This window comes from Lampetra planeri, chromosome 21, assembly GCF_965212315.1.
Source record: "Lampetra planeri chromosome 21, kcLamPlan1.2.h2, whole genome shotgun sequence".
Lineage (NCBI taxonomy): Eukaryota > Metazoa > Chordata > Hyperoartia > Petromyzontiformes > Petromyzontidae > Lampetra > Lampetra planeri.
Genome location: NC_136127.1, coordinates 9,057,182 through 9,083,437, shown reverse-complemented (window position 1 = coordinate 9,083,437; position 26,256 = coordinate 9,057,182). Strand labels below are relative to the sequence as shown.

At 42.3% G+C, this 26,256-nt stretch overlaps 1 protein-coding gene across 1 annotated transcript in view; it reads right to left on the bottom strand.

Annotated features, from left to right (window-relative positions):
- Window positions 1-26,256, bottom strand: part of LOC144724790 (zinc finger protein 385D-like) — a 54,864-nt gene that overhangs the window by 8,700 nt on the left and 19,908 nt on the right. Inside the window, exon 2 of the mRNA XM_078604178.1 lies at window positions 1,759-1,869. Within this exon, the coding sequence (XP_078460304.1) occupies window positions 1,759-1,869 (111 nt within the window). The remainder of the gene's footprint in view (window positions 1-1,758; window positions 1,870-26,256) is intronic.

Here is a 26,256-nt window from a genome sequence, read left to right as displayed (position 1 = left end):
TTTCGATTTAAAGCTTTCGTGACTGCAGGGATTCATCTTCTTGGTTCTTTCGGTAAAGTCACGTAGAAGGGAAATAATAAAATAATGTATTATTTCCCTTCTACGTGACTTTACCGAAATAACCAAGAAGAACGAAATACCATGCAGAGCATGAGAAATGGGTGACATGGCAGGAAGTGCTGTTTCCATCGGACGAGTGGGTGCGTGTTGGTGCGTCATGCGATGTCGGTGAAAGATTGGAGGGAAGGGGGGGAAAGGCATGTTTATGGTTTTACAAAACAAGCTCTGAAAAAACTCAATTGAAATGTCAACCTGAAAGACAATAAGCAGAAGGAGAGATATTTGAAAAAAATGTGTAATAAAAAGAGAGAAATTCACACCACATTAGTTTCAAAAGCAAACACATGCTGGTGTTGGGCAAGCAGTAGAGGGTTCATAAAGGAATTTCAAGATCAAGATGTCATCAAGGCCTAAGCTGTTGATCCAACCACACTTGGCTAACTGGGTCTACCGTCTATCACAACCCAAAGCTGCTGCACCGTAGACACGTGACCTCTAAGATATGCCCCACAGTCTGGCCTTGGGTCTTTCCCCTTCATAATAAAAGGGGGTTTTGTTGGGTTCGATCGTATGAGTTTGTTTGTTTGTTTGCATTTGACTGCAAGTATTGTGGTTAATGTAAGCATGATTCCTTGCAAAAGGTGTCAGTTTTGTTGCCAGAAAAAAGGGGAAAACCCTATTAGTATATGTTGGTACTGGCAAAGGAGGTCCCATGATCTAGCTGCTCACCCCAAGCTCTCATTACTCTGATAGTGCGTTGTCTTTGAACTGTGCGCCTTGTGGCGTCATCTGGTCGAACACCATATGAGACTAGGCTCTAAAGAAAGCTGTCTCTGGTGTGGACCAATCAGTTTCAAAGACAATGCATAAATTATCAGAGTATTGTTTTTTGGTTTGCATTTGACTGCAAGTATTGTGGTTAATGTAAGCATGATTCCTTGCAAAAGGTGTCAGTTTTTTTGCCAGAAAAAAGGGGAAAAACCCTATTAGTATGAAAGTAGTGTTAAACCTACCACCACATTCCAGCTAGTTACTAGTTCAGCACACTGGTGTGTTGGAGAGTATACTCACAGCATTTACCATTCGAGTATGACGTTGTGCTTTATCAGGCGATGAGCCAGAATTGTGAATAATTCTTCCTGTCTCGGTCTTAAAAAAACCTTCATTGTGGATAACATTGGTCGTGAAAGCTTATTTATTAAGCTCAGTTTGCCCAATGGTTACCAATGGTTACCAATGGTTACCGGACCCATGGAGACCACTCCAGTGCCTGCCTTGGGAACCGGCCATCTTCCATCCTGTCCTACCCAGTACATCCTTTGATGGCCAATCGCATCTACAACACTCACATGCCACGTTCTCTTCAATAATTCTACGTTGCTTCTTACCCGGTCTTGCCATAAAATTCCTAACCTCGGTCTCAGACACATGTCCTTGAAATTCCAACAACTCATTTGCCATATGCTTAATTAAGGGCCAGCTCTGTGACTCATGCAGTCATACCAGAAAAACAGCACTTCCACCTCAAAATACCTAAATAGAAACAATGGGAGGAATTTCAGTCTACAAAATCGTGACCTCCTTATGCAACAATTCACGTGATGGAATACATTAATGTTTGAAACATTTATGGGGAATGCTAGCGCCACCACCGGGGGCTTTCAGTGGTGATGTGACTCTTTTGCATGCAACAGGCACCTCCGAGTTGAACCTTGTCTGGCAGATGCTGCAGGAGTAGCTGTGTTTCCGGCGAGGTAAAATGGGTACTCCAAACGTGTGCGTGATGACAGCCTTTTGCACCGGGTCCACCTTTAACGAGAGAGAAACAGCACTCCAATGTGGCGCCAAGATTACAGTGGCAGCGATTCTTTTTGTTGATATAATATATATCTTAATATTCCTCTTACAAAATGTATCCTTTGTCTCATAGCATTGCACTGCAGAGCACTGGAAATTACATTGGGAGAAAAGACCAAAAAATACTTTTCAGACCATATTTTTACATCCCCATTTTTTCATATATATATACAGAAAGCAATTCAACGACTGACTACTTTTTCAAAATTGCTTGATTGTCCATGGCAAGCATCATACATAACAACCAAGGTCACATGTCCTTCCCGCACTTTTACATTTCTTTCAAATGAACAGCTTTGTGCGGGGATCATGGGACAAAAGTAGTGCATTGCATTCTAACATTGAAGTGGTAAATTGAATTTTCGGATAGATTTAAGTCACAAAAATAAAAGAAAAACATTGCGACCAAATAGCACGAGGGACGGACAAGAAAAATAGGAGAACGTTGAACAACGTTTCGGCAAAAGTCAAGACACACTGCTTCACCTTGAATTTTCGGAGCGAGGTTTCATACAGAATACTTTGCAAGCTCCGTTGCCGCACATTGAGTGGCCAGTGGAATGTGTCGATCAATACCAGGACATTAACATCCCCTGATTTTTTTTGTAGAGGCCACGAGCAATGAACACGACCGACCAGCGAAAACCCCCCAAAAAAAATCCCCACTGCACTCATCAAACATGTTTCCCACCCGCATAATTTTCCAAGAGTAATATCCAAACGGAGCGATGAAAACATTCCTGATTGATTACTTTTAATTGCTTTCGCCATTCTGCATGGCATAAAAGCACATACGTGGGAATATTTGTTTTTAAGATGCGTGATCTCTGCAATAATTTTAGTTTAATCGAAGCAAGTAGCCTCCTCACCACTTGCACAATTTTTACGCCATGCAGCGAAATAACTGGAATGGTCTGTGCGCATGAGCTGCAATGAAAAGCCACCTCCCTGTTGAGTTGTGCGAACCACGGACCGCTCCTGTTTCTGTTCAGTCTAATGGATTATAGCCCAATCTATAACCTTTTGTCTGATGGCCTCTGCACCATGATTCTACATAAACATAGCGTAGTTCTTATTTCCAGGTTTGCACCAGAGGACCTTATGCAATCTGCCTGCATCATACAAAGCCGTCAGGACTCCTGAAGACAGATTTCCATGGAGCGCTTTCAGAACAATGAAAATGAATGCTATTATTAATCCTTACACAAGTCCATGAGTAAAATGTCAACATAGGTAGCTTTAAATTTTTGTAATTTGCGGGTGTAATTTTCTACACGAAAAATAATCCGGGTATCAATTACAACCACCTTTCATGGCAAATGTCTGAGCAATTTGAATAATTTTGCAAGCGGAAGAATGTAACTAGGCGCAGCTTCTTATAGGTGCATTGGTGTGTGATGCATCTTGACGTTTCTAAAAGTAATGTGGCAAGGCTTGTTAAGTTAGGCGGAATGGATACTGCAGTTCATTCTAAAATGTCTGCTCAACTGTCCAGATATTTTCTTGGTTCTTTCGGTAAAGTCACGTAGAAGGGAAGTAATAAAATAATAAAAATAAAACATAATAAAACAATTCTCACTGAATTGAGAATTGTTTTATTATGTTTTATTTTTATTATTTTATTACTTCCCTTCTACGTGACTTTACCGAAAGAACCAAGAAGATGAATCCCTGCAGTCACGAAAGCTTTAAATCGAAATTTGTCCAGATATTTTTTAACAAAGGTTAGAATAGCACGCAAACTACTTGTGTTTTGTGGTGGAGGGTCTTGAGATGCATTTCTGTGTAGATGCTATATATTCACATTTTACTGTATTATACAGTGATCCACATACACAAAGGCCCCACTTACACAAGTGGGACCTTTGTGTATGCTCGGGCCAGGTGCTATTTACAACGCAGCGGTGTGGCCTGACCACTGCGCCGCGAACCTCGTTGACCTATTCAACTCTTCTTCTTGGTTCTTTCGGTAAAGTCACGTGGAATGGAAATAATAAAATAATAAAAATAAAACATAATAAAATACAATTCTCACGATGTTTCGGCTACAACGCAAGCAGCCGTCCTCAGGTGAAGAACAGGTCTGTCGGAAAGACAGTGTCTATTCAAACGCTGTCTTATTTTATTATGTTTTCTTTTTATTATTTTATTATTTCCATTCTACGTGACTTTACCGAAAGAACCAATAAGATGAATCCCTGCAGTCACGAAAGCTTTAGATCGAAATATTTAACTCTTGACAATTATTAACATCGAAATGGTATCTGAATCTGCCTTGGGGCTTCCCTAGGACAACTCAGCCATTCGTGGAAACTCGAGGCGTAGATTATTTTTTTATGTTAGCATGACAATTCCCAGAGCTACAATTGAATTAAATTTTTTTTACGGCGTTTTTGTTCTTCTTGTGCAGTCCTTGATGACCTGGCCGAGACCATCAACTTGTCAAATCGATAACTTGGTTTGAATCAAGGTGCTCTTGAAATAATGTAGAAGTACCTTTCGGAAATTGTATGTAATAACGAGAGACAGGGCTGCCAGTGTTGTCAGAAGAATAACTTTTGGATCCAAACTCAGCATCTCAGCGGTGCCAGCTCAGTGTGGCCTGACATTTATATTTTCAACGTCATTTTTATTTTTCCCCTCGGAGCCAGGGTCATTTCACCGCGCATCAGTCATCTTCCTTCGTGTGTCTGTTTTGTATAAAATATTCCGACCACACGCCACAAGAAGTGCACAACATCGTGTGACGTCTCACAAAAAAAGAGGAAACTTGCAAAATAAATACCTCATGGAATGAATTTACTATCAAATGTCTACCACTTGTGAAATAAGAAACGCTACCTGGGGCACCTCCGGGAAATTTGAGAACTTAGTTTGGCAAACAAAGATATATGATTAATTTTGGATCAAGCGACACATGTTTAAAACACAACAAGAATATACATTCCTAAGCCAATTAGTCAGAGCCTATCAGGATCAAATTGCTCAAATCATTAGGCGAACAAGTGCAAGGTGGAGTGCAGTTTTAAAACTGAATGTGATAATGAAAGGCAACATGCAAGTGTGCCTGAGTAATAGCTTTTCAAAAGAGTGATTATCACCTTCGATGCAGGGCTTAATTTCTCATAGAATATTTTGCAGGGCACCCCAACAACTGGAGGGAAAAGGGGGGGGGGCAGGGAAATATTTTCTGTAGCTCAGCCCCAGATAGCTCTGGTTGAAATTAAGCCCTGCTTCTACAACATATGGGTACAGAAACAAAGACTTTGGCAAATAAAATGGAGGGGGGAAAACTGAAAAGTGTCCAGAGGAACATGGAGATATTCATGCTTGGAAACACACTGAGAGGCAAAGAGTGGAACACAACGAACAGAGAACAAACACGTATTAACATATAAAGAAAATAAGTGGGCTTTGTCAAAATGTATTGCTTGAAGGCGTGATGGCTGATAGACCAGACTGGTTAAGGAATGGTATCCAAAGGAGAAAATGCACCAGAGATGATGGTCACCATGGATGTGGATCAATGGGATTAGCTTTTGTGAAGAACTGAGATAGATTGTGGCATCACAAGGCCATGAGGGACGTTGACAGCATCGGGGTGCCTTCATCTAGCAGCAGATATGCAGTGGCTGATGATGATGGCAGTATTTGTAGCTCGTAGAGGAATCAGCAACATCGAATACCGTGGACCACTAGATATTTAAAAAAACGACGGAACGTTCTGAAATCACAACTTGGTTTGAAACGTCTGCCGATCTTGAAGTCCAACTGAGACATAACCATCCTTCTGACTTTGTCAAGGCTGCACAAAAAAGCAGACATCTGATGTAAACCGGGATTCTCAGACATATATTCACGTAATTTGTATTTTCACGTGCTTAAGCACCAGGGGGGAAAGAGAGTGATTTATTAATTATAGAAAACTCCATGGAATGCCATTGTTTAAGTTTAACTGGATGGACATTAGGAGTGGACACATGGTTTGGGGTTAGTGGGTGTGAATTGGTTTAAGAAACGAACTCAGAATATTTAATCAATTACTTGCATTAAAAGAACAATGCATACACTGGGAATGTCTGCGCATTTTAGTTTCGAATAAGTTCAGAATCCATTCATTTGATTCTTAAAGGTGAAATGGCAGGTCCATATTCCAAACAATGGGCTCCATATTAGGTTCTAGGAGGTACCACTTAGCATAATAATCCAGATAAATTGAGTTCACTCCATTGCTCATGTCCCCAGAATGCCAAGCAGGAGAATGTGCCAAGGTCACATTAGTCAATTAGAAGGGGCGGATTGAAATGAAAAAAATTAACCCGTAAAAACAAAGTTTTTCACTCTAAATCCTTTATATGCGTGGCGGCTAGAGTCCTCTCGTCCTCTGGCTTGAGATGGCTGCCACCTATGGGTCAGATGATTGTCTGCCAGCATTAAGCAATTGGTATATAAATATTAAAAACAAATTCCCTAAACAGTGTAAAATTTTGGAAAAATTATTTTACGAAAATAAATTGTCACGCACAACGAGTCTGTGTGGAAAATGTCAGCTCGATTGGATCAGGGGAAGTGGGTTAAAAAACGACCGAAAGATTTGCACGGTCGTAAGCAAGCACGCAAGCACGCAAGCAAGCAAGCAAGCGAACTTAATATAAATGAAAGCCAGCATAGACCACACAACTTGATACAGGAAATCTGGCTGTGACGGTGATGACGAAAACTTGTGTTGCCTCCGAAACGTCGTGATTTTTTATTATTTTATTTTTTATTAATTTTAATTTCATTTTTTTACCTACGTGACTTTACCGAAGTAACGAAAGCTTCAAATCTAGAATAGACTACACTGTTGATGGAATGGGTTTTGTGAAGGAAGGCTTTTGATAAAAAAAAAAAAAATAAAGGTTGTCGAGGTAACTATGAAGGATATTTTCGACGAAAACAGATACACGTCAAGGCGCCCTTCCCCCCTCCATCCCAGCTTAAATAGTCGCTCCAAGCCTGGAGTGTGTCATTCAGACTCTGTCTACTCGACAGACCTGCTCTCCACCTGAGGACGGCTGCTTGCGTTGTGGCCAAAACGTCGTGAGAATTGTTTTTTATTTTTTTATTACTTCCATTCTACGTGACTTTACCGAAAGAACCAAGAAGATGAATCCCTGCAGTCACGAAAGCTTTAAATCGAAATGTATACGTCCAAATTTGTTTTTGTGCGTTGGGCGACGTGGCGGTCTCACGTGACTATTCTTGTCAATATCCCTCTGCCACCTGACGAGCCTGTCACCTCGACAAAGATATTGCCGACACGCACCAACGTATCAGTCAAATTGTGACCAACAAAGCTCCTCCTCGCCAATGGTTTAGCATCGTTCATGGCTTTATTTTGGTGATTTCGAAAAGTGTATTGGTTTGGCCATGTTTGTTTGTTGCAGCACAGAGTTAGACTGATGGCCTTAATCTAAGTTGTCTTGTGGTTGTTGTTGGTTGTTTGACTTGCATCCCACTGGGATTTTTGCACACAGCGTTGGTGTACGGTGATTTTTTTTCTGCAATATTTTGCTGTCTTTTCTTGGATTTTTTGTTTGCACTTAGTCACATAGTCACTTTAAGATGTTTTTTGTTCTTGTTTTTTGTTTGTTGCGGTTGCACCCGATTCAAGAGCCGAATGGCTCACAGGGCTATACCTAATAAATGAATTTGAACTTGAATGTGACATCGACACGCGATCACGACGTTTTTACTCAAATTGCTTTGCGCTTCATCAGGTAGTGAGCTCTGATATTGGGCTTTACCGCGTGGCAAGCGCTCGATTTTCTGAGATTGCTTTCAATTAATACGAGGGGTGAGAAGCAGTAGCACCGTGGTTGACACCAGACGACCCGAATTCATTTCCCAGCAATGGCTAACATCAGCAGGTGGGTGACATCTAAACCACTCAACTTCGCCAACCCGCACTGCGACCAGCGTGGTGAAGTATAGTCAAACAATCCCCGTTATTGACTCAGCATGGGCGGGGTCTTCGTCCAACAGAGGATTGACTAAAAAAGAGGGCTGTATTTACAGTATATGTGTGTAATTGTCCCTTGTGACCCACAGCAGCCACTAGAGCCAAGAGAAATGACTATATTCACTCCAATAAATACAATTATGCTTGTAAAACAATGCCAATTGTGACCACAAAATTATGAAAGAAGCGAAATGATGGAGGCTTAGTTGATATATTGGTCACGCTTAGTTGATGACAGTGACAGGCAACCGACGATGTTGGCAAAGATTACGCTTGCAATAACGTTTAAATACAACATCGAGATATCAAATGTAAGCAAACGTGGTGAAAGTGTCTGCAGTGGTGGTGGCATTGGCATAAACTTAGCAGTCTGCATAATGCGTCCATCACCCTGACAGCTCAGTGTGCCCTGCATCACCTTGCCAAATCCCTCCACCTCTTTCAAACCCCAAACTGCCTTGCCTCCAATCAGCTGACAAACGGCTCGCCTCCCTTTAGCCACCACAACGGAATCTTACGTTTCTCGCCCGTGACAATATATAAGTAGGAGATTTTACGTTTAGGTTAAGACCATTAAAAATAAAACTTTTAATTTGATTAGATTCTTTTTTCAGTATAATTACACCCGGTAATATATAAAGCCGTTGCAGTGTTTAACTGGTCCATAAACACGAGGCTTCTAATTACCGTAAGCAGAATTTTACGTTGCTATAAAATGTTTTGGGGTAATAGGGCTGCAGATAAGAGGTGGTTGCCTGCATTAGCCTTATACATATCATTCTTTAATCTTGGAGATAGCGCAGATATAACTCCACACTGCAGGTTGAATATGCGGGTTTTTTCCATGCACAAGCCAATACGGGCGTTGCTTGCTCAACGAACGTTCTTTCCACGAGAATAAAAAAAACGAGAATTTTTTACCAATTTGTTCGCAAAACGAGCAAATTGCTCGTACAGCGAGCGGAGACCGAGCGATCAAATATGTCCGGAAGCTGTTTGTCTACCAGCTCTCCTGTGTTTGTGTTTGTAATGTGCAGGAGGGGGTCACGTGGTGGCACTATTACTGGGTGGGTGATGAAGGGGTGTGTGTATGACGGAGGGTGGCGGCGCTAATTAATTTCAGACGCTGAGGATGGGCACCCGTAAGCCCTGCTGTAGGTTCTCCACGTGTGGTAAGTGTTACATTTGATGTGTTATTACTTTCATTTAAAATAATAATCAGTATTTGTCACGTAAGAAATTTTTTTTTCTCAAAAGCAGAACATCTTGGGGCTGAAACGTTGACTCGGCATCTGATATGGGTGGAGTGAGTAAATGTGAAAACGACGATCGTTGAACGAGTTGTCGCTTACCGAGCACATTTTCGCAGAACGTTATCTCGCTCGTTAAGCGACACATGCCTCTACAGATATTTATAAGGTTTCTAAGGAGCACCAATAAATCAACAGCAGTATCCGGAGGCAGAATTTGAAAGGAAAACACGGTTTTGAGAGAACAACGATTGCCACGGTGGCGTCATATTAACTATCTCGCCTGATATGCAGCAGGTCGTGGGTTCGATCACGACTTTGACGCCTGTATATTTGGAGTTTGCATTTTCTCCCCATGGTCGCGTGGTTTTCTTTGTCCGGGTCCTCCAGTTTTTCCCTCCACATTGTGAAACATGCGTTTAGAGTATTTGTCTGCTATACATTTCCACGTGATAAGCCACTTATAATTGAGCTATCATTTGTGGCCAATAAAAAATCGTTTACGTTTAACTGTGATGTTTTCCAACCGCAGCAGCTCGCGGAGTTGACTGGTTTGTGCTGAAGATAAATTTGATTTGTCATCGCGCACAATTTGAAGGAACTCCGTGGCTTCTATATTTTCTTACAATTCCCCTTAATCTGACAAAAACAGTGTCTTCTGGTTGATAATTGGTTCTTTACCCTTCTATCTGGCAACAAAACTGACACCTTTTTTACAAGGAGTCATGTTTGCATAGACCACAATACCTGCAGCCATAATGCAAACAAAAAACATAACTCTGATAATGTATGCACTGTCCTTGAAGTTGATTGGTCCACACCCGAGACAGCTTTCCTTAGAGCCTAGTCTCACATGGGTTGGACCAGATGACGCCAAAAGGCGCACAACTCAAAGACAATGCACCATCAGAGTATGAGAGCTCATGGTAAGCATTTACACCATTGGAACCTCATTTGCCAGTCAAAAAATATGCTAATTGGTTGTTTATCCTTCTATCTGGCAACAAAACTGACACCCGTTTTGTTGCCAGATAGAAGGGTAGTAAATAATGCATTATGGGATATTTGAAAGTGAACACAGCACACCGGTGGACGTGTCTGTGCATTCCAATGAGATGGTGTTGTGCAAATCGACTTAATGGTCATTTTGGGACTTGTCGAGAACAACTTAGCCTGCAGGATTATTGAATGCTTAGAACTGTTCGCAGGTCAGTTTAACAAGCATTCGAGTGAGATATTGCCATGAGAATTTGAACATTAGACCTAGAGTAATGAATGTGTTAAGATAGTGAAGGAAATGAAAGTGAAAATGTAATTTGATTCAGTCTCGAGGTGAGGCGCCAATTCTCGTGTATAAATGGTACGTCCCTTTAACTTTTGTAATCAACACTTCCACTTGGGTACATTGCAACAACAAAAAGTCTATTAAGCGAGACGGGTGGGAGTAATTGACTAAACAGAACGCCGCGTAACGAGGGGTGTTTTTTTGGCAAGGTACGGCCCGAGCGACGGAGCTCAGAGTCTCCCTTGAATCTGTCACCATAACAAACATTTATCACTGAATTAATTAAAAACTGGGGATTGCAATGCCCATACGAGCATCGATGAGACGACCATGCCCGTGCATCTCTCAGGGGCACACCTTAACCACACGAAAGACTCCCCCTGCAAGCGTAGATACCGTTGACAGGTAAGGACACCCTCAAATGTCGTGCAGTTCAATTCGCTGAGTGTGGATACAGATCCTGGCCAAGGGGATTCCTCTGACTTGTGTGATGATTTAAATCAGTGCTGTATGTTAATAGAATTGCGTAAATGTGTACTTTTCATAATTAATATAAACTGTTCCCCAGAGATGAGCGATGCTTTCTCTAACAGCCCATAGGAATATTATTTTTTTATCCCACCAGTCCTCAATTATGGCAGCATAACTAAGTCCAGGTCTCATTAATAATATTTTTTTTTTTAAATGCCCACTCTTTGTGGTGTAATTCGTCTGTTGTGTACTATTAAAAGCCACATTCGTTTTGGTAAAATTTTAAACATTGCCTTCGGGGGATAGCATTGAATATGAAATGGAAAGGGACTTACTTCACCAGACATAGCCACCCCCCAGTTATGTAGATTATGCTCATAGCACGCCTAGCCTGGAGCTCCCTCGTGTTTAATTTCACCTTAAAAATCTCCAAGATGTCTCGCTGTCCAAATTAAAAAGTAATTTCTTTAGAACTGCTCTTTGTGTTTGGTTTAATATCGTTCCCCCGCACCTCTGATTAGCACGGTTGTCTACGTATGGTGCGAAAGAAGTTCAACATACGTACATACAAACATCTGAAAATGAACCACCGTTTTCATTCCGCCTAACCTAACAAACCGTGTCGCGATACTTTTAGCAACGTCAAGGTGCACCACAAAGCAATGCACCGATATATAAAAAAAAAAGCTGCGCCGAGTTACATTTTTCAACGGAACGAATTCTGAATCATTCAGAGCTCCACGAGCAGGGAGCGAAACGTCGGACATCGGTGCCAAACGACACGCGGTTCAACCGGATAACACATCGGAGAGCAGCACAACGCCACGCCCAACAAAAACCTACGCAGCAGCGTCACCTGAGATCCTGTTATGAACACTAAGCACCAACATTGGATATAGACCGAAACAATACTTTCAGAAAATCTTGCAAAGTAATATTATAAATATTGCGCAAATGTAAAATCGTACCTCCGCCATTGGGAATAAAATGCGTTTGTTTTTGTTGTTCAAGGCATAAGTGGAGTAAAAGTTTGCAAGTATGCATGGGTCAAGTATAATAAAAAAGTCGAAATGATTTCTTGCTCAATTGAGAAAGTGGTGGAAATTCCACATTCCGATGGTGTGGGCGAATTAATACACAATACAACCCACTGTAGAGTTTTTGAGCAAGTGGTACTTATTTTATATACTCCAGAGGGATGATGGGATGAGTCAGCCCCCAACCAGGATTTGATCTCACGTGCCACTTGCTCTACCATTGAGCCACCTCGTCCGTTTTACAGCCAGCGACCATGTGCAAATGTGCGAGTGGCGAGAACAAACCAGCATATGATAATATAATGCAACCCTCCGTAGCCACACAAAGACTCCTCCATAATATAACAGCATAATATAACAGTGGTGCACAGTACAAAGAGATATTAAACGCGAGCGCTCCCTTCTACTCTCACCTCTATCTGGTGCGCTAATGTCCATGTCAAAAGATTTAAAAATGGAAAATCAGCATCCGACCCAACCTATTGATCACGCAGGCACACTATAGCCAGCAGCGCTGCTCCCATTTAGTCTAGGAATTAATTATTCCTGGCACAAGAATTTCTTAACAATGTCATTCTTCAGATTCTGGAAAAAAAGAAACACGCACTAACATCTATCTATCACGTAAACCCTACTTATATATATGTGATGGTTCAAAATGACCTCAAACGTAAAACTGCACATCAAAAACGGACGAATGTGGAGTCTGCCTTCAATCGGAAAGTACGCTATACATCTAGAATGTTTAAAAACAATTCTTGTCGCCTGTGAAATTTCGATTTAAAGCTTTCGTGACTACAGGGATTCCTCTTCTTGGTTCTTTCGGTAAAGTCACGTAGAAGGGAAATAATAAAATAATAAAAAGAAAACATAATAAAATAAGACAGCGTTTGAATAGACACTGTCTTTCCGACAGACCTGTTCTTCACCTGAGGACGGCTGCTTGCGTTGTAGCCGAAACGTCGTGAGAATTGTATGTTATTATGTTAAATTTTTATTACTTTATTATTTCCCTTCTACGTGACTTTACCGAAAGAACCGAGAAGTTGTCGCCTGTGCTTAAACGTAGAGGTCGTGCCCATAACAAAACCCACAGAGGTCAATGCGCGTCGTCGCAGACAGAGCTCACACCATACGCTACCACAACTAAGAGCCTGCCCACTTTCTGCAAGCCCTTTAATCCTGTCCTCCATCTGCACCAGCAGCGTAACTAGCGTGGGGCAGAGGTCGCAACCGGGTACCCGATACCCGTACCCTACCCGATACCCTGCTACCCGTACCCGGCCGGGTACGGGTACGGGTACCCGTTTTGCGACCCTGACAATGCAGTTCACAATGGCACCATTCGTCCAGGAGCTAAATGCCAATGCCCGAGGCCTGCTCGCCACGACGACAGCAACTTCAGTGGAGACTTCGTGTAGTTTTGTTATTCCTCCATTGAAGGGAGACTACGGTTGTGATTGATGTATTGCGCAGTCAGGCAGAGGTGTAAGAGCAGATAATAATAATGTTGTTTTTCTCCCCCAAGTGTGAGACCGTTTTTTAAGAATCAAAACGTATTCCTTTTTTAAACGACTGTATATTAGAACAACGTTTTGCTGGCTGGCTGCCTGCCTTTCTGGCAGATGTGCGTCACCACGCACATCTGCGTGATGACATCACACGCATCCCATAGGGTTGAGCCCGGTTCGTATGTATGTATGCTGAACTTCTTTTGCGCCGTACGTAGCCAATTGTGCTGATCGGAGGTGCGGTTCGTGCATCGCAAATGTGCGGGCGGTGCTCGTAAAGAAAACCCATGAGTTTCTAAATCACAGTGCCTTGCTCGCGATTTTTGACAAGCGCTTTTTAAAAACTCATGCACCCTTCCCATAGTACTAAACAAGACGCAAGGCCCTGTTGCATACACGCATTTTTAGCCTAAGAGCCACCGTCTCTACGTTGAATTGTCCTCCAAATTGTATACAGTGACCCAGGTAAAGACGAAGTTGGGTCTGTAAGCAGCTGGATGGGATATAAATACTCTGGCCAGACATGTAGTAAAAAAGAGGTACATATGGAAAATAAACTCAAAACATTCGGCATTAACAGTGCCTTACAACAGGATAATATAGCAGGCAATTTTTTGAACAATGGCGCATTCCTCAGAATTGCTCTGAAGAATGGACAATGAGCTCTCCAGACCACCAGCTCGAAAGAGCTGAATGTGCGGACATTAGGCCATTTGCACCACGGATCCCAAACAGTTGAGAAGTGTGACCGTCCCAACAACAGGCAGCGGTGAAGCAAAGACACCAACCTAGAGCAGATTCGTCCTCATCAGGACGCATCATCACAGGACAATCGTCAATGTTCGCCGCTACCCGATACGCCTCCGAGAGCCCCGTTTGTGGAGCTCATGTGCACCACAAGACCATGAGGGGCGGGTGGCTTTAGTCTGGTGAGCCATTCATCCAGTAGTAAATAAATCGTGGCTGACGGTGAGGATGATCGTTTATTTTCTGTTATTAGGCAGTGCGGACGACAAACACGTTGGCACATTTTGATTTGTGTGCTGTGCACCACTGCCAAAATAGTCCCTTAATATGTTATTGCAAAAGGAATCAGCTGAGCAGGTCCCGTCAAGGATCGTGTATCTTGCTCTAGCAGGCGCAATTTCCCGAGCCATGCGTGCCCGGTGCACTGCAATTGAGTAGCTTGACACAATCCACCGACACTTGCAAACATGCCGCACATCTGACGGTCTTCCCTTCAGGCGCAACGTGAAAGCGGATACCATCGTTTTACGTAACAAATATAAAAAAAACAGGCAAAGTGACCTTTTCAGCCTAGATGGAAAATAGAACACTTGGATGTTGGAATGAACTGCGCTGAAGCCATTTCCACACCACTTGCGCGCTCGCCTCAGTATATTTCGGGTAAGACCCACAGAGCCAAGAAGGTCCATGATACGTCACCAGTAACACCTACTGCCGAGTAATGCCTCCCCCATGGCCACCAGATGGGTCACGCAATTGACCGCAGATTAGAGTGTGGGTGTTTTCCGTCACCGTGTCAGACCACGCCCTGCGCAACCGCTTGATGAGACCACTTTCCAATGGTGTCGATGACCACCGTTGCTGCTGTTTTTCCTGGACTATCCTTGTCTTGTGTGAGTAGCGAGTCGTAGTTTGACGATCAATTACAGATGGGATCAGCGGTACACGGGATGATGTAAGGGGGACGACGGCCACGTGTTGTTTCTGCCCTCGTCTTGGAGTTTTCATCACTCAAACGTCCGTGTACGCAGTTAAAATATTCCTTTAACGCGACACCACCCATCCATTGGATCATTCACCGGTCAACAGCAACAGCTTTCATTGACTGGAATAACTTACCATCGCATGCCTTTCCTTCTAAAATAATAATTTTTAAAAATGCTTGAATCTGCAATAATAACATTATGGCCAAGCTTGGCAGTTCTTTACGTGGTGTCTCCTCTCTATCATCATCAGCAGCCATGGTCAATCCGTTGCCGGAAGAAGGCGTCCCAAAGTTGCGACCGAATATCACAATCCTGCTGTGCTGTAATCCACCTATCAACTGCACACATGCCCAGTGAATTGCTCCATCCCCGAGGTTACTGTCCTAGCCTCAATACAATGTCCATGAATGTTATTCAAGTGTATTCTTATTTGGGAAACATATTATCCTTATGGCGGTACCCCAGGGTAGCAAATAATACAAAATGGCCGAGGCAATTAAATATTTCATTTGTGGGACACTAGTTTTCCCCAGGGGTGTTACTTCACTCCGCGACTGGGGTACCAATCAATCCGAAATCGGTGCCACTCCGCGATGTCGAAACGGAGCGAGGACGATGCGCTGAAACCCTGAACGCTCGCACGCACCATCGTGGTGCATCGTGTACAGCTCGTCGAGATGAGTTGATTGCCGCATCGCCGACCATCCACAAACTAAGCATTATTGCATCACGGACATTATGCGAGAGCCGGGGTACGATGGTACCCCGGGGTACCACCATGAGGTTAATATGCCGCATTTTACTCACAAGAATATTTTATTTGGTGATATTTCGGTAATGGTAATCATCTTTAAAATATTCTTCACATAGTTGTAATTTACATTATTGCCCGTGATGTGTTTCTCAATTTATGATTATTATTGTTTTACTCCAAATAATTTGCTGTACATTTGTGGGAGAGAGTAATCAACATGTCTCGAAAGCATCTCCTGATCCCATCGCCCTTTTTCTGTTACATTTTCATTAAGAGTCCTCGACAAAAAAATTGTATTGCCAACATTCCACAAGGTCATCACAGGTCAAAAAACCAATATCACAATTGTTTCGTAAACTAATTTTCAATACTGCTCTAGACACATTGTTTCTACAACCGCATGACTCATTTTCCCCAAGCTGCCATGCCACGGAAAACTTTACGCAGATGTTTTCATCGAGTTTTGACTAAAATGCAGTCACATACGTACTATTAATATCAGTGTGCGCAGTGTGCACTTTTAATCATTACCCACTTTTAAATACATCCTGGCGCTAGAAAGTTGATGCGCAATTTAAAGTGCCGACGCTGAAGGTGCTAATGCAAAAAAGTGTTTGAAAAATTATCTAATTATAAGAGTTCATTGTGACAACCCACATTGACATATTACGCATATTTTCATTAAGTAAGATGTGATTCATTGCGATAGAGCCCATTTTTTGGATTATACAACATATTAATGAGATATGGTCAAGGTGGGGGAAGGAGGAATTGACAATATATGTCTCTGAAAAGGATGATTGAGCGTGGGCCACTCGTGAGTGACCATGCGAGCGTGCGTAACAGAGATGATGCAACGCATGCGTGCAGCGCTTCGGTTAGACAAATCGTCGCGAATTCATAGTCGCGATAAAATTCCAAAATAAATTATCTCTCGTTGTCATTGCCTCGCTTTGCGTTCGTTTCTCTATTTCACTTTTGTCATTCGCACGCATTTGTTTGCTCCATAACCCCTGTAGTCGGCCTCGGCTACGGAGTGGTGGAGTGAGCACAGCTCACGATCGGGAGGTTGTGAGTAAAAAATCCTGGTTGGGAATCAACGCAGCCCATCATCTCCCCGCACGGTTTAATAAATAAGTACCACTTTTTTGTGGAAGTCAACGGTAGATGCCCTATGGATTAAACTTACCCCCTGTCATAGAAATGTGGAATTTTCACCACTGCCTCATAGCTGTTAAAGAGTAGAGAAGCTGGACATCACTTTGATTAATCATCCAAGAGGTAAAGGCACACAGTGCAGGAACCGTCAATAATATAATCTCAATCGCGCAATTCGACGCACGTGTTTGAATCCGAATAGATGTTTTTTTTCTGGCGGATTCCGACGAAATATAAAGCTCTTTTTCACAAATGTCCAGTTGGGGCAGGTCAGAACGTTACAACAACGAACAACACAAACACAAAACAGGAGTGCAAAGTATAGGAAAGGTAAACGAATCAATTAAAAAATATATACAAAACAAAACGAAACAACTTTAGCGAGCGCGCGAAAATGTCTTTTCAATCCGCGAGTCAACGGACACCGTTGCGCGCGCCTGGCACTCGAGGTGTAAGCGGGACGCACGTTGTTGTTGAGGTTGGCGAGGAGTGGGAAATGCAGCAACGGATTGATATCCAGACCAGGCTGCAACAGTCCAGTCGGTCCCCGCACCATCGCAGGAAGCATTCCTCCCGGGCAAGCATTGGCTGCACAAGACAGGGAACAGATCGACGTGACAGACAGACACACACACGCCACTTAGACGTTTTACGTTTAATCCCGTTCCCATATATGGGGCACTAAATTCTTTTCATTTTAATAAAAAATATCTATTGTTTTTGGGCGTGAAAATAAAAGTTATCCATGTGTAATCCTGCAGTTTATTTTTTTATTACTGTTTAAAGTCGGCAATAGTTCTTTCCTCGCGTAATCATATTTTGATCATCAGTGATGAGGCTTCGCGGAACAATCGTCTGACCAAGAACTTTTAACATAAAGTCGATAATGGTTTTGTCTATGAAAAAATGCATTTAAAAGTAGTGCCCAGGTGTGGGAACGAAAATCATTTTCTAGCCACTTTTTCCTAGTTCACCTTTATGGCCTAACTCTCAAAACTTCCTTTTCATTTTAAATGCGTCTGCATGGCCACTGCAACGGTGTGATTATCCAAGCCGGACATGTTCACCCCCCCCTCACCCCCCGCGCCCCTAAACCGCCCAATGCTCTGCGCATAAAACCAATCTAAGCTAATATTGCAACTCGGAGAGCCAGAAAGAACAGGTTTGATGTTGCGTATAATTGGCGGCTAGTAGCTCGGCTCAGAAGGAAGGGTTGGGAAGACGTGTTATTGTGATACAACGTGTAGTGCGATTTGTTTTTATTGTCGGATTACGAGTGTAATACAGTTGAGTTCTGGTTGGCGGGGCGGGTGTCTAAATTATGCTTTAGTCGTTAACCTGTAAAAATTATTCTGTAAAAATAGGGCTGTGTGTTTTTGAAAGGGGGAAAAGATGTCTCAAAATGTTCAAGACGAAGACAAGAAAATGTGTTCCATATTTCTCGATTTTTTGTTAAACACGGACGCCTGATTTTAAATGACCATCCTATTTTAAGCCCCCTTTTTTAACGGTATTGAAGGTATAGTGCTAAAAATACGATCCCATGAACCCGTTTCTTGAAAAAAATGAACGACCTGAAACCCATTACTGCAACATTATCTTCCTGCATTTCCTTTGGCTTCCTATTTTTTTGCAAGGCTGATCTTTTCTATTGGCAAACATGACATTTCCCCATGGTCTGCACGAGTAATTCCTGTAGGCATTTTGCTGCGGCGTTTAATTGCAGAAGTCAGGTTGCTTTACATGATGCTTCATATTTCACCTCGGTTCGGCACTGTTTGATTTTGATTTTTTTTCTTTTTGGGATGAAATTTAATTTCCTCCCACCAAGTCTTATTTGTTATTGTTAAACGTAACATTTTGGTATAGTTTTACTTTTTTCCATGCTACAAAGGCAAACCAAACCAAAGAGGCCTCATTAAACGTTATATACTATTTCAGAACAGATTAGGCAAAAAACATGCAAATGCTTTAATGCTCGGCGGTTGTGTGCACAGAATACGGCAATGGGCTTCGGGAAGCCGAGCAGTGCCTGCTTGCTGAATCACTCTTCTAAAATATGGAATAAGAATCCATTAACCTTTTTTTGGTGGCAGTCGAAACTGAAATAATACATTTTAATGCTAACAACCACTCCAGAGCCCAAGGAAGACACGGGACAAATTAGGATGGAATCCCTCCGCATAAATAAATTTGGGATCGGGGTGGGGGGGGGACACTGCTTATGGCACTTCGTAATATGTAAATGACATCATTAACATTGTAATAAGCAATAATGATGTTGGTGATCATCAGTACATATTTGGGATTGATCTATTACGACTGTACAGGCTTTTGAGGTTGTGCTGTGCGTCTCTCCGACGTGTGTTTGGTTTCGCGCCTCGCGTTCTTCTGTTTCTTGCAGGAGCTCCCAGCAAGTGCAGCGAAACGTTGGACATCGTGCCGGACGACGCGCGGTCGAACCCGAAAACGCATGGGAGAGAGCTGCAGATTCACTTATTGTTAGGCAGCTTCAAACACGACACCCTGTGTCGCTCTTCAAAGGATAGGACACACACTTGTTGTGTACTCCAACATGCAAACAACCAAACAGTGCGTGTTATCGCTCTCCTTTCAGTTATTATGCTCAGCATGATGACAATTTCAATGTCAGACAACATCCGAATCGCCCTTCGGATCCATGTGCCACGTAGGCTTGCAATGAATGCACAACACGTGGATTAGAGCACGGGGAACGTGGGTAGAGAACAAGTTGGAGACAATTCTCATAATCAACGTTTTTGGGTTTAGATCGCGTTATTTATAAATGTGTCGTAACCCTCCACCACTCGACAGGGCCAATCGGCAAAAAAGTGTCACGTTGACAAAAGACAAATAGTTCACTGCTTTAGTCCAACGGTGTGTTGAAGCGTGAAACCACAACATTTACAATTTGAGTACGACGTTTCGCTGGCAATTGCATCCAGCATCATCGGGCAATTACCAGCGAAACGTCGTACTCAAATTGTAAATGGTGTGGTTTCACGCTTAAACACACCGGTGGGCTAAAGCAGTGAACTAATTTGCCTTTTGTCAACGTGACACTTTTTTACTGATTGGCCGTGTCGGGTGGTGGAGGATAACGACACATTAAAAAAATAACGTGATCTAAACCCAAAAACGTTGATTACGAATAATATTGGTCGCGAAAGCCTGCCACGTGTTAAACTGGAGACAATTCTGTCTGCTGAGAAGGGTGAGCGAGGGCTTCGGCAGGACACGTCGTGGTGGTCGAGAATTACTAAGGTGGTGTGCAGCCATGTGGCAGAGAGGCCCAACGGAAGAGCTGCAGCCATGAATTCGACTCGCGTGTGCAGGTGCTCAGGCGAGATGTTAACTACCTCGCCTGGTGTACAGGAGGTCGTGGGTTAGATCCAGACCCTGACAATGCCTGCATATTTGGAGTTTGCGTGTCTCTCTCTCTCTCTCTCCCCGTGCTCGCGTGGATTTTTCTCCGGGTCGTCCTCCTGTTTTTCCCCATCACATTTAGAAACATACGCCTCGATAGAATATTTGTCCACTAGAAATTTACACGTGATAATCCACTTTGTTGAGCTAACATTTGTGGCCAGGTCACTTCTGAAAAAGAGCAATATAGCTCAGTGGGCCTTACTTGGAAAACTAAAAATAGTTTTAAATAGTTTATTATATCACGGAGTCAAGACATATTACAACGGCTTGGCAAAGCCTTCGTTAAGCAAGTGAAATGGTCACGGCTGCTGCTGATAATGACGGATATACAACTTGCAATGCGAGAAATTCACACAACTAGCAGCACCCCAAGAAGTGGCCTTTAATAAGAATGCAACGTGCAATTGCTCAAATTTTCAATCTTATTACAGTGACCACTCTCATCAATGCACGTGGTTGCCCCTGTCAATGATTTACATTATGATATGGTAGCATTACCAAGTTGTTACAACTTCAGCTGGTATTCCAAACAAAGAATAGAAGCACGCAAACATATATGTTGCTTGTGAAAACTTGCAAATTATTCACGTGACCAAATTGTGAAATGAAGCTGTTTCCCCCCCCCCAAATTCAATCCCGATAATATTGCACCGATGTGTTTTCCGTACACATATCAAAAGTAGCTATTGTTTACAAAAAGAGATTAATTGTTTTCGTTCAATTGTGTTCTTTGAAAAAGATGTCGGGAAAAAAATACATTCTGAATGCTCGTTATGAATGGTCATACAACTGCTGTATTTTCCAAAACGAAATTCTATTATGATCCACAGGGTGGAAGATGGTATATTATTATGCGGTACATAGAGACATTGTACTCTGAAAGGTAAATGATGCCAACCTACAGATAACCATGAAGACACTTGAGAACATCAATTTACAGAATCCCTGAGATAACTTTTACATTTATGCATTTTTCACAAAGAGTTTCAGTTCGCCCTTTCTTATATAAATGTATCGTTTTATGTGATCTCTTCTCCACATATAAACTCACCTTTAAGCGATAACCACACACGAGAGGCTTATAGCATTCTATAAGATAAGCCAACAATGGCTCAGATTTTTTGAGTCAATATTGAATCCCATTTATGTAAAAAAAAACTGATAAAGCTATAAAACAGTGAGTACCACACTGATATGATCTAGATATTATATATAATACAAATCAACATTTGTATTTTTTCATACAATACAGTAAAACAAAAGTAACGTGTTATCAATACAATTAAAACACCTGAAAAGTTGAATATTACATTTGTGAACATTCAACCTCTGAGATAAATATGAATAATGTACAGTAAGTAATAATTCGTCTTTGTTAGCCGTGCAGTAAAGTTCTTAGATTACAAAATGCAATTTCATGAAACATAGGACCTTCATTATTTTAAAATACGGCTTTCAAAATATAATATTTTATGGGCTTTGAATATTTAATTTGACTGACCAAGAATTTTTTCTCTAGCACCATGCAAAGCAAAGTAGCAATTGTATTACATCTACAGTCCTTTTTTTTTATTTAAAACCCATATGTATACAGAGTATATCTAATACGAATCTGTAAATTGAGATCTGCGATTTAAGTTTTGCAAGAACAATGCATTGCATTCCTGACTCTTAAAAGCATAAACCAATCCAATAATAGGCCCTGGCTGGAAAGCTGATTTAACAGGCTCACACACAGCAAAGCCATGAAAAGCAAACGTTTATTTAATTTATGTCCCTGTGATGTGTTTTCTGTTCGGCAACGCAACACAACACATCTTTAACTCACCTAGAAGCATTTTTCTTCAAGAAGAAGCAGCAGCAGCAAGCGAGACTCAAAAAAATAAAAAATAAAACACTCTATCTTGCTACAAAATAACACGAGCACAGAGCGATGATAATCCGTTTCCCCGACAATGGAGACGTCGCTGAACCGTTTGCTGCGAATTGCAACGCGGAATAAGCGCGTGTCTCTGCCACACTCCACACACCACCACAGGTGGTCGGCATGGGTTACGGCGAGAGAGGAGGAGGAGGAGTGTGGTGGTGCTGGTGGTTGTGTTCATGCACGTTTCTCACACACACGCACGCTCGCTCGCTTGCTAACCCTTTCCCTGCGCCCATCACCCGATCACCCTCCAACCAGCTGAGGCATCTGCAAGAAGCGCACGCAATTTTCAATTCGGGCAGATCGCACGCGAAGAATGCGCCAGACGCCACGGCTGCGATCTCTGCTCCGTTATCGCAAAAAACGACAGCGGCTTTTTAAAAATTGTTGCACGTTTAAACAACAACAACAACGACAGAAATGTTTTGGCACAGGCAGCCAACCCCACTGTGCAGCAGTTGAAATAAACGGGTTAAAGCGGACACTCATGTTTGCGAGACGACGGTGGTGGTGGTGGCATGTAGGGTGGAAGGGAGGAGGTTGGTTGGTTGGAGGGGAGGGTTTACTCGAGTGCTTCAAAAAATTAACCCGTAAAAACTAAGTTTTCACTATAAATCCTTTATATGCGTGGCATCGATTTTATTTTATTATTCATTTCTGTTTTTCTTGAGTAAGAGTTTTATTTTTATCACATTGGTATTTTAAATTAAATATGAACATTTTTTTTCCTGAAAAGTAGAAAATTTTGGAAAAAAATTGTCACGAAAATAAATTGTCACGCACAACGAGTCTGTGTGCAAAATGTCAGCTCGATTGGATCACGGGAAGTGGGTTAAAAAACGACCGAAAGATTTGCACGGTCGTAAGCGCGCAAGCAAGCAAGCAAGTGAACTTAATATAAAGGATTTAAAAAAGTAGGGTCGGAGGGTGGGTGATCCTCCACCCACCCTCCTTTATCTTTCCTCCCAGCCATAGAGGCGTGGCGTCCCTGCAATTTGTATCTTGGCCCGTGAGCACCAATTTAGGCAGGGAGGTTCCCGACGACCATCCCCGTGTTTGGGTCGGAACACGCGAAGTCGCCAACGTCGCCACGTCTTCTTGGTTCTTTCGGGAAAGTCACGTAGAAGGGAAGTAATAAAATAATAAAAAATAAAACATAATAAAATTAAGTTTTATTTTATGTAATAAAATAATAAAAATAAAACATAATAAAATAATGTTTTATTTGTATTATTTTATTACTTCCCTTCTACGTGACTTTCCCGAAAGAACCAAGAAGATGAATCCCTGCAGACACGAAAGCTTTAAATCGAAATTTAACGTCGCCACGGTCGGCAAAATAACGTCAGACCTCGCGAACGGGTTTCATGTGTGCATTTCTTTGCGTGGGTGGCGGTTGGGGTGGTGGGGATGTGATCTCCTCTTCGCAATCGTCAGGTCGGCGTCGTCTCCACCTGCCCGCCCCACCTCTGTGCGCACCAAGAATTTAAAGACACCGAGATGGGTTCCCGGGTTGTTCTATCAGCACGCGATGATTCGTGTTACTGTGACGCGCCACCTGTGTGCGTGACTAATGAAGATAATTAGGCTGCGGATATTGGCTCGACGTTTCCGAAATAGATAAATAAAAATTGCCCTTTTTTTAAATTATGACACCGTAGCGTTTTTCGCGGATATGAAATGGATCGTTTTGCATATGGCACACACCTTAGATTAGAATGTAAATCAAATTAAATTTAAATCTTAAATCCGACGATCATAAAAACAATTGGGCACAAGAAGTGTATATATGTAGTTCTTATTCATTTGTATTCAATGGGCGTGTGAAATGATGAATTAAGAGATTTTGTATGACATCTTCAGTACAGTGGCCTTAATTAAGATGGTTATTAAAACCCGGTAAAAATGCGTACTCTGATATGTGCAGACCGATTCCCCCTAGCAGCCAAATAAAAGGCGGGTTCTAAACAGCTCAGGGCATTATGAGCGGAGCAGACTGGGGATCTGGGCAATTATCTGATAGAAATGTCATCAATCTACGAGACAAAGCCCGTGTGAAGGCAACACATTACATTTCCCCCTGATATTCTGCCGTCTCTCTGTGTCTCATTTCGTCCGCGTTCCTTACTCTCGAGATACAAAAACGGCAAATCGTAAGATCGAAGACCTAAGCGTTCCTATGCACAGCAGGGGTGGAACGATGCGAGCCTGACTTGGCGGACGATATGCGCTCCGTTTCTTAAGTTGCGCGCGTCATAATTTTGATTTTGTTTCGATTCGTGCACCGTTGCACGTTAAGTGGGGTTTTCGCGATGCTTTTCATCCAGTTTAACACGTAGTAGGGCTTTCGCGACCAATATTATCCATAATAGAGGTTGTTTTTGGGTTCGATCGCGTAAATGTGAATGTGTCGTTAAACTCGCCACCACCCGACACGGCCAATAGGTGGAGTTTGTCACGTCAAAAAAATGCCAATTCGTTGCCAGTGCAGCACATTGGTGTGTTGGAGAGTAAATCTCACAGCATTTACAATTCGAGTAACGACGTTTCGCCAGTAATTACAACCAGCCTCATCAGGCGATAGCCAGATTTTAAGTAACAAACCTTACTAATTGGCTGTGTCGGATGATGGCGGGTTGAACAACACATTCATATTAACGCGATCTAACCCAAAAAACATTTTCATGCACTAGATGCTGCTACATTCATATGATTGACCATCACGTGGCGTTTATTTATTTATTCGTGCATGCCCATCACAGTCAATAGCAGTGTTGCATATTTGTGTTGCTACATACTTGACAATCGAAACAACAAAAACTGAATCAATCGATCATTGAATTGTATCCTCGCCACAAAATCGGAACAATTAATCGAATCTTTGAAAAGGCAAACCCTTGCACGTACAGTTTTGACACATGTATAGCCATGCGTATAGGTCACTGTCTGTCCACTACTTGAAGGAAGTTTCCTCGCTCCACTGCCATTCTAATTCCTGCAATGCCACAGTCCATCTCACTCCTGCACAGGTACTGACCCCATTTCTCCATCTCTGCAGTGACCATCCACGGTGGCTAGGAAATGTTAATTATCTCGCGTGGTATTCAGGAGGTCGTGGGTTCAATCCCGACCCTGACGTCTGCTGTGTATTTGGTGTTTGAGTGTCTCTCTCTCTGTGGTCGCGTGGATTTTTCTCCGGGTCATCCGGGTTTTCCCTCCACATTTAGAATCAACATCACGCGTTTATAGGTATGTGGCTGCTCATAGATTTACACGTGCGATAAGCCACTTTGTTGAGCTATCATTTGTGGCCATGTCGCTTCTAAAAAATAGCTACATAGCGCAGTGGGCCTTACCTAGTAAAATAAATAAATATACATAGTTTAATCCTCCGAGGAATATTCTCTCATTTGGCTGCCATTCCATCACTAATTTTATCCATGATCCCTTCTCATGAAGCGTCTTCACCCAAGCCAATTTCCTTTCCTCCATAGTCAATATGATGTCCGACTTCTGATCGTTCCCCAATCCATGTGATTTTTTTGTCTCCATTATAAATACATGGAATATATCAATATATATATCATGGTCGATGTTTAATGTGGTTTTGTTTCTGTCGGGGATGCTACTCGAGCTTTCTGCCAGCAGCTCTTGGCCATCGAGATAGAAAACACGTTGACACAAAGACGGCTTGTTACAACTCCCACATCTGTACCAATGCAATGCACACTCTCCCTATACAATATAACTGCACCATTA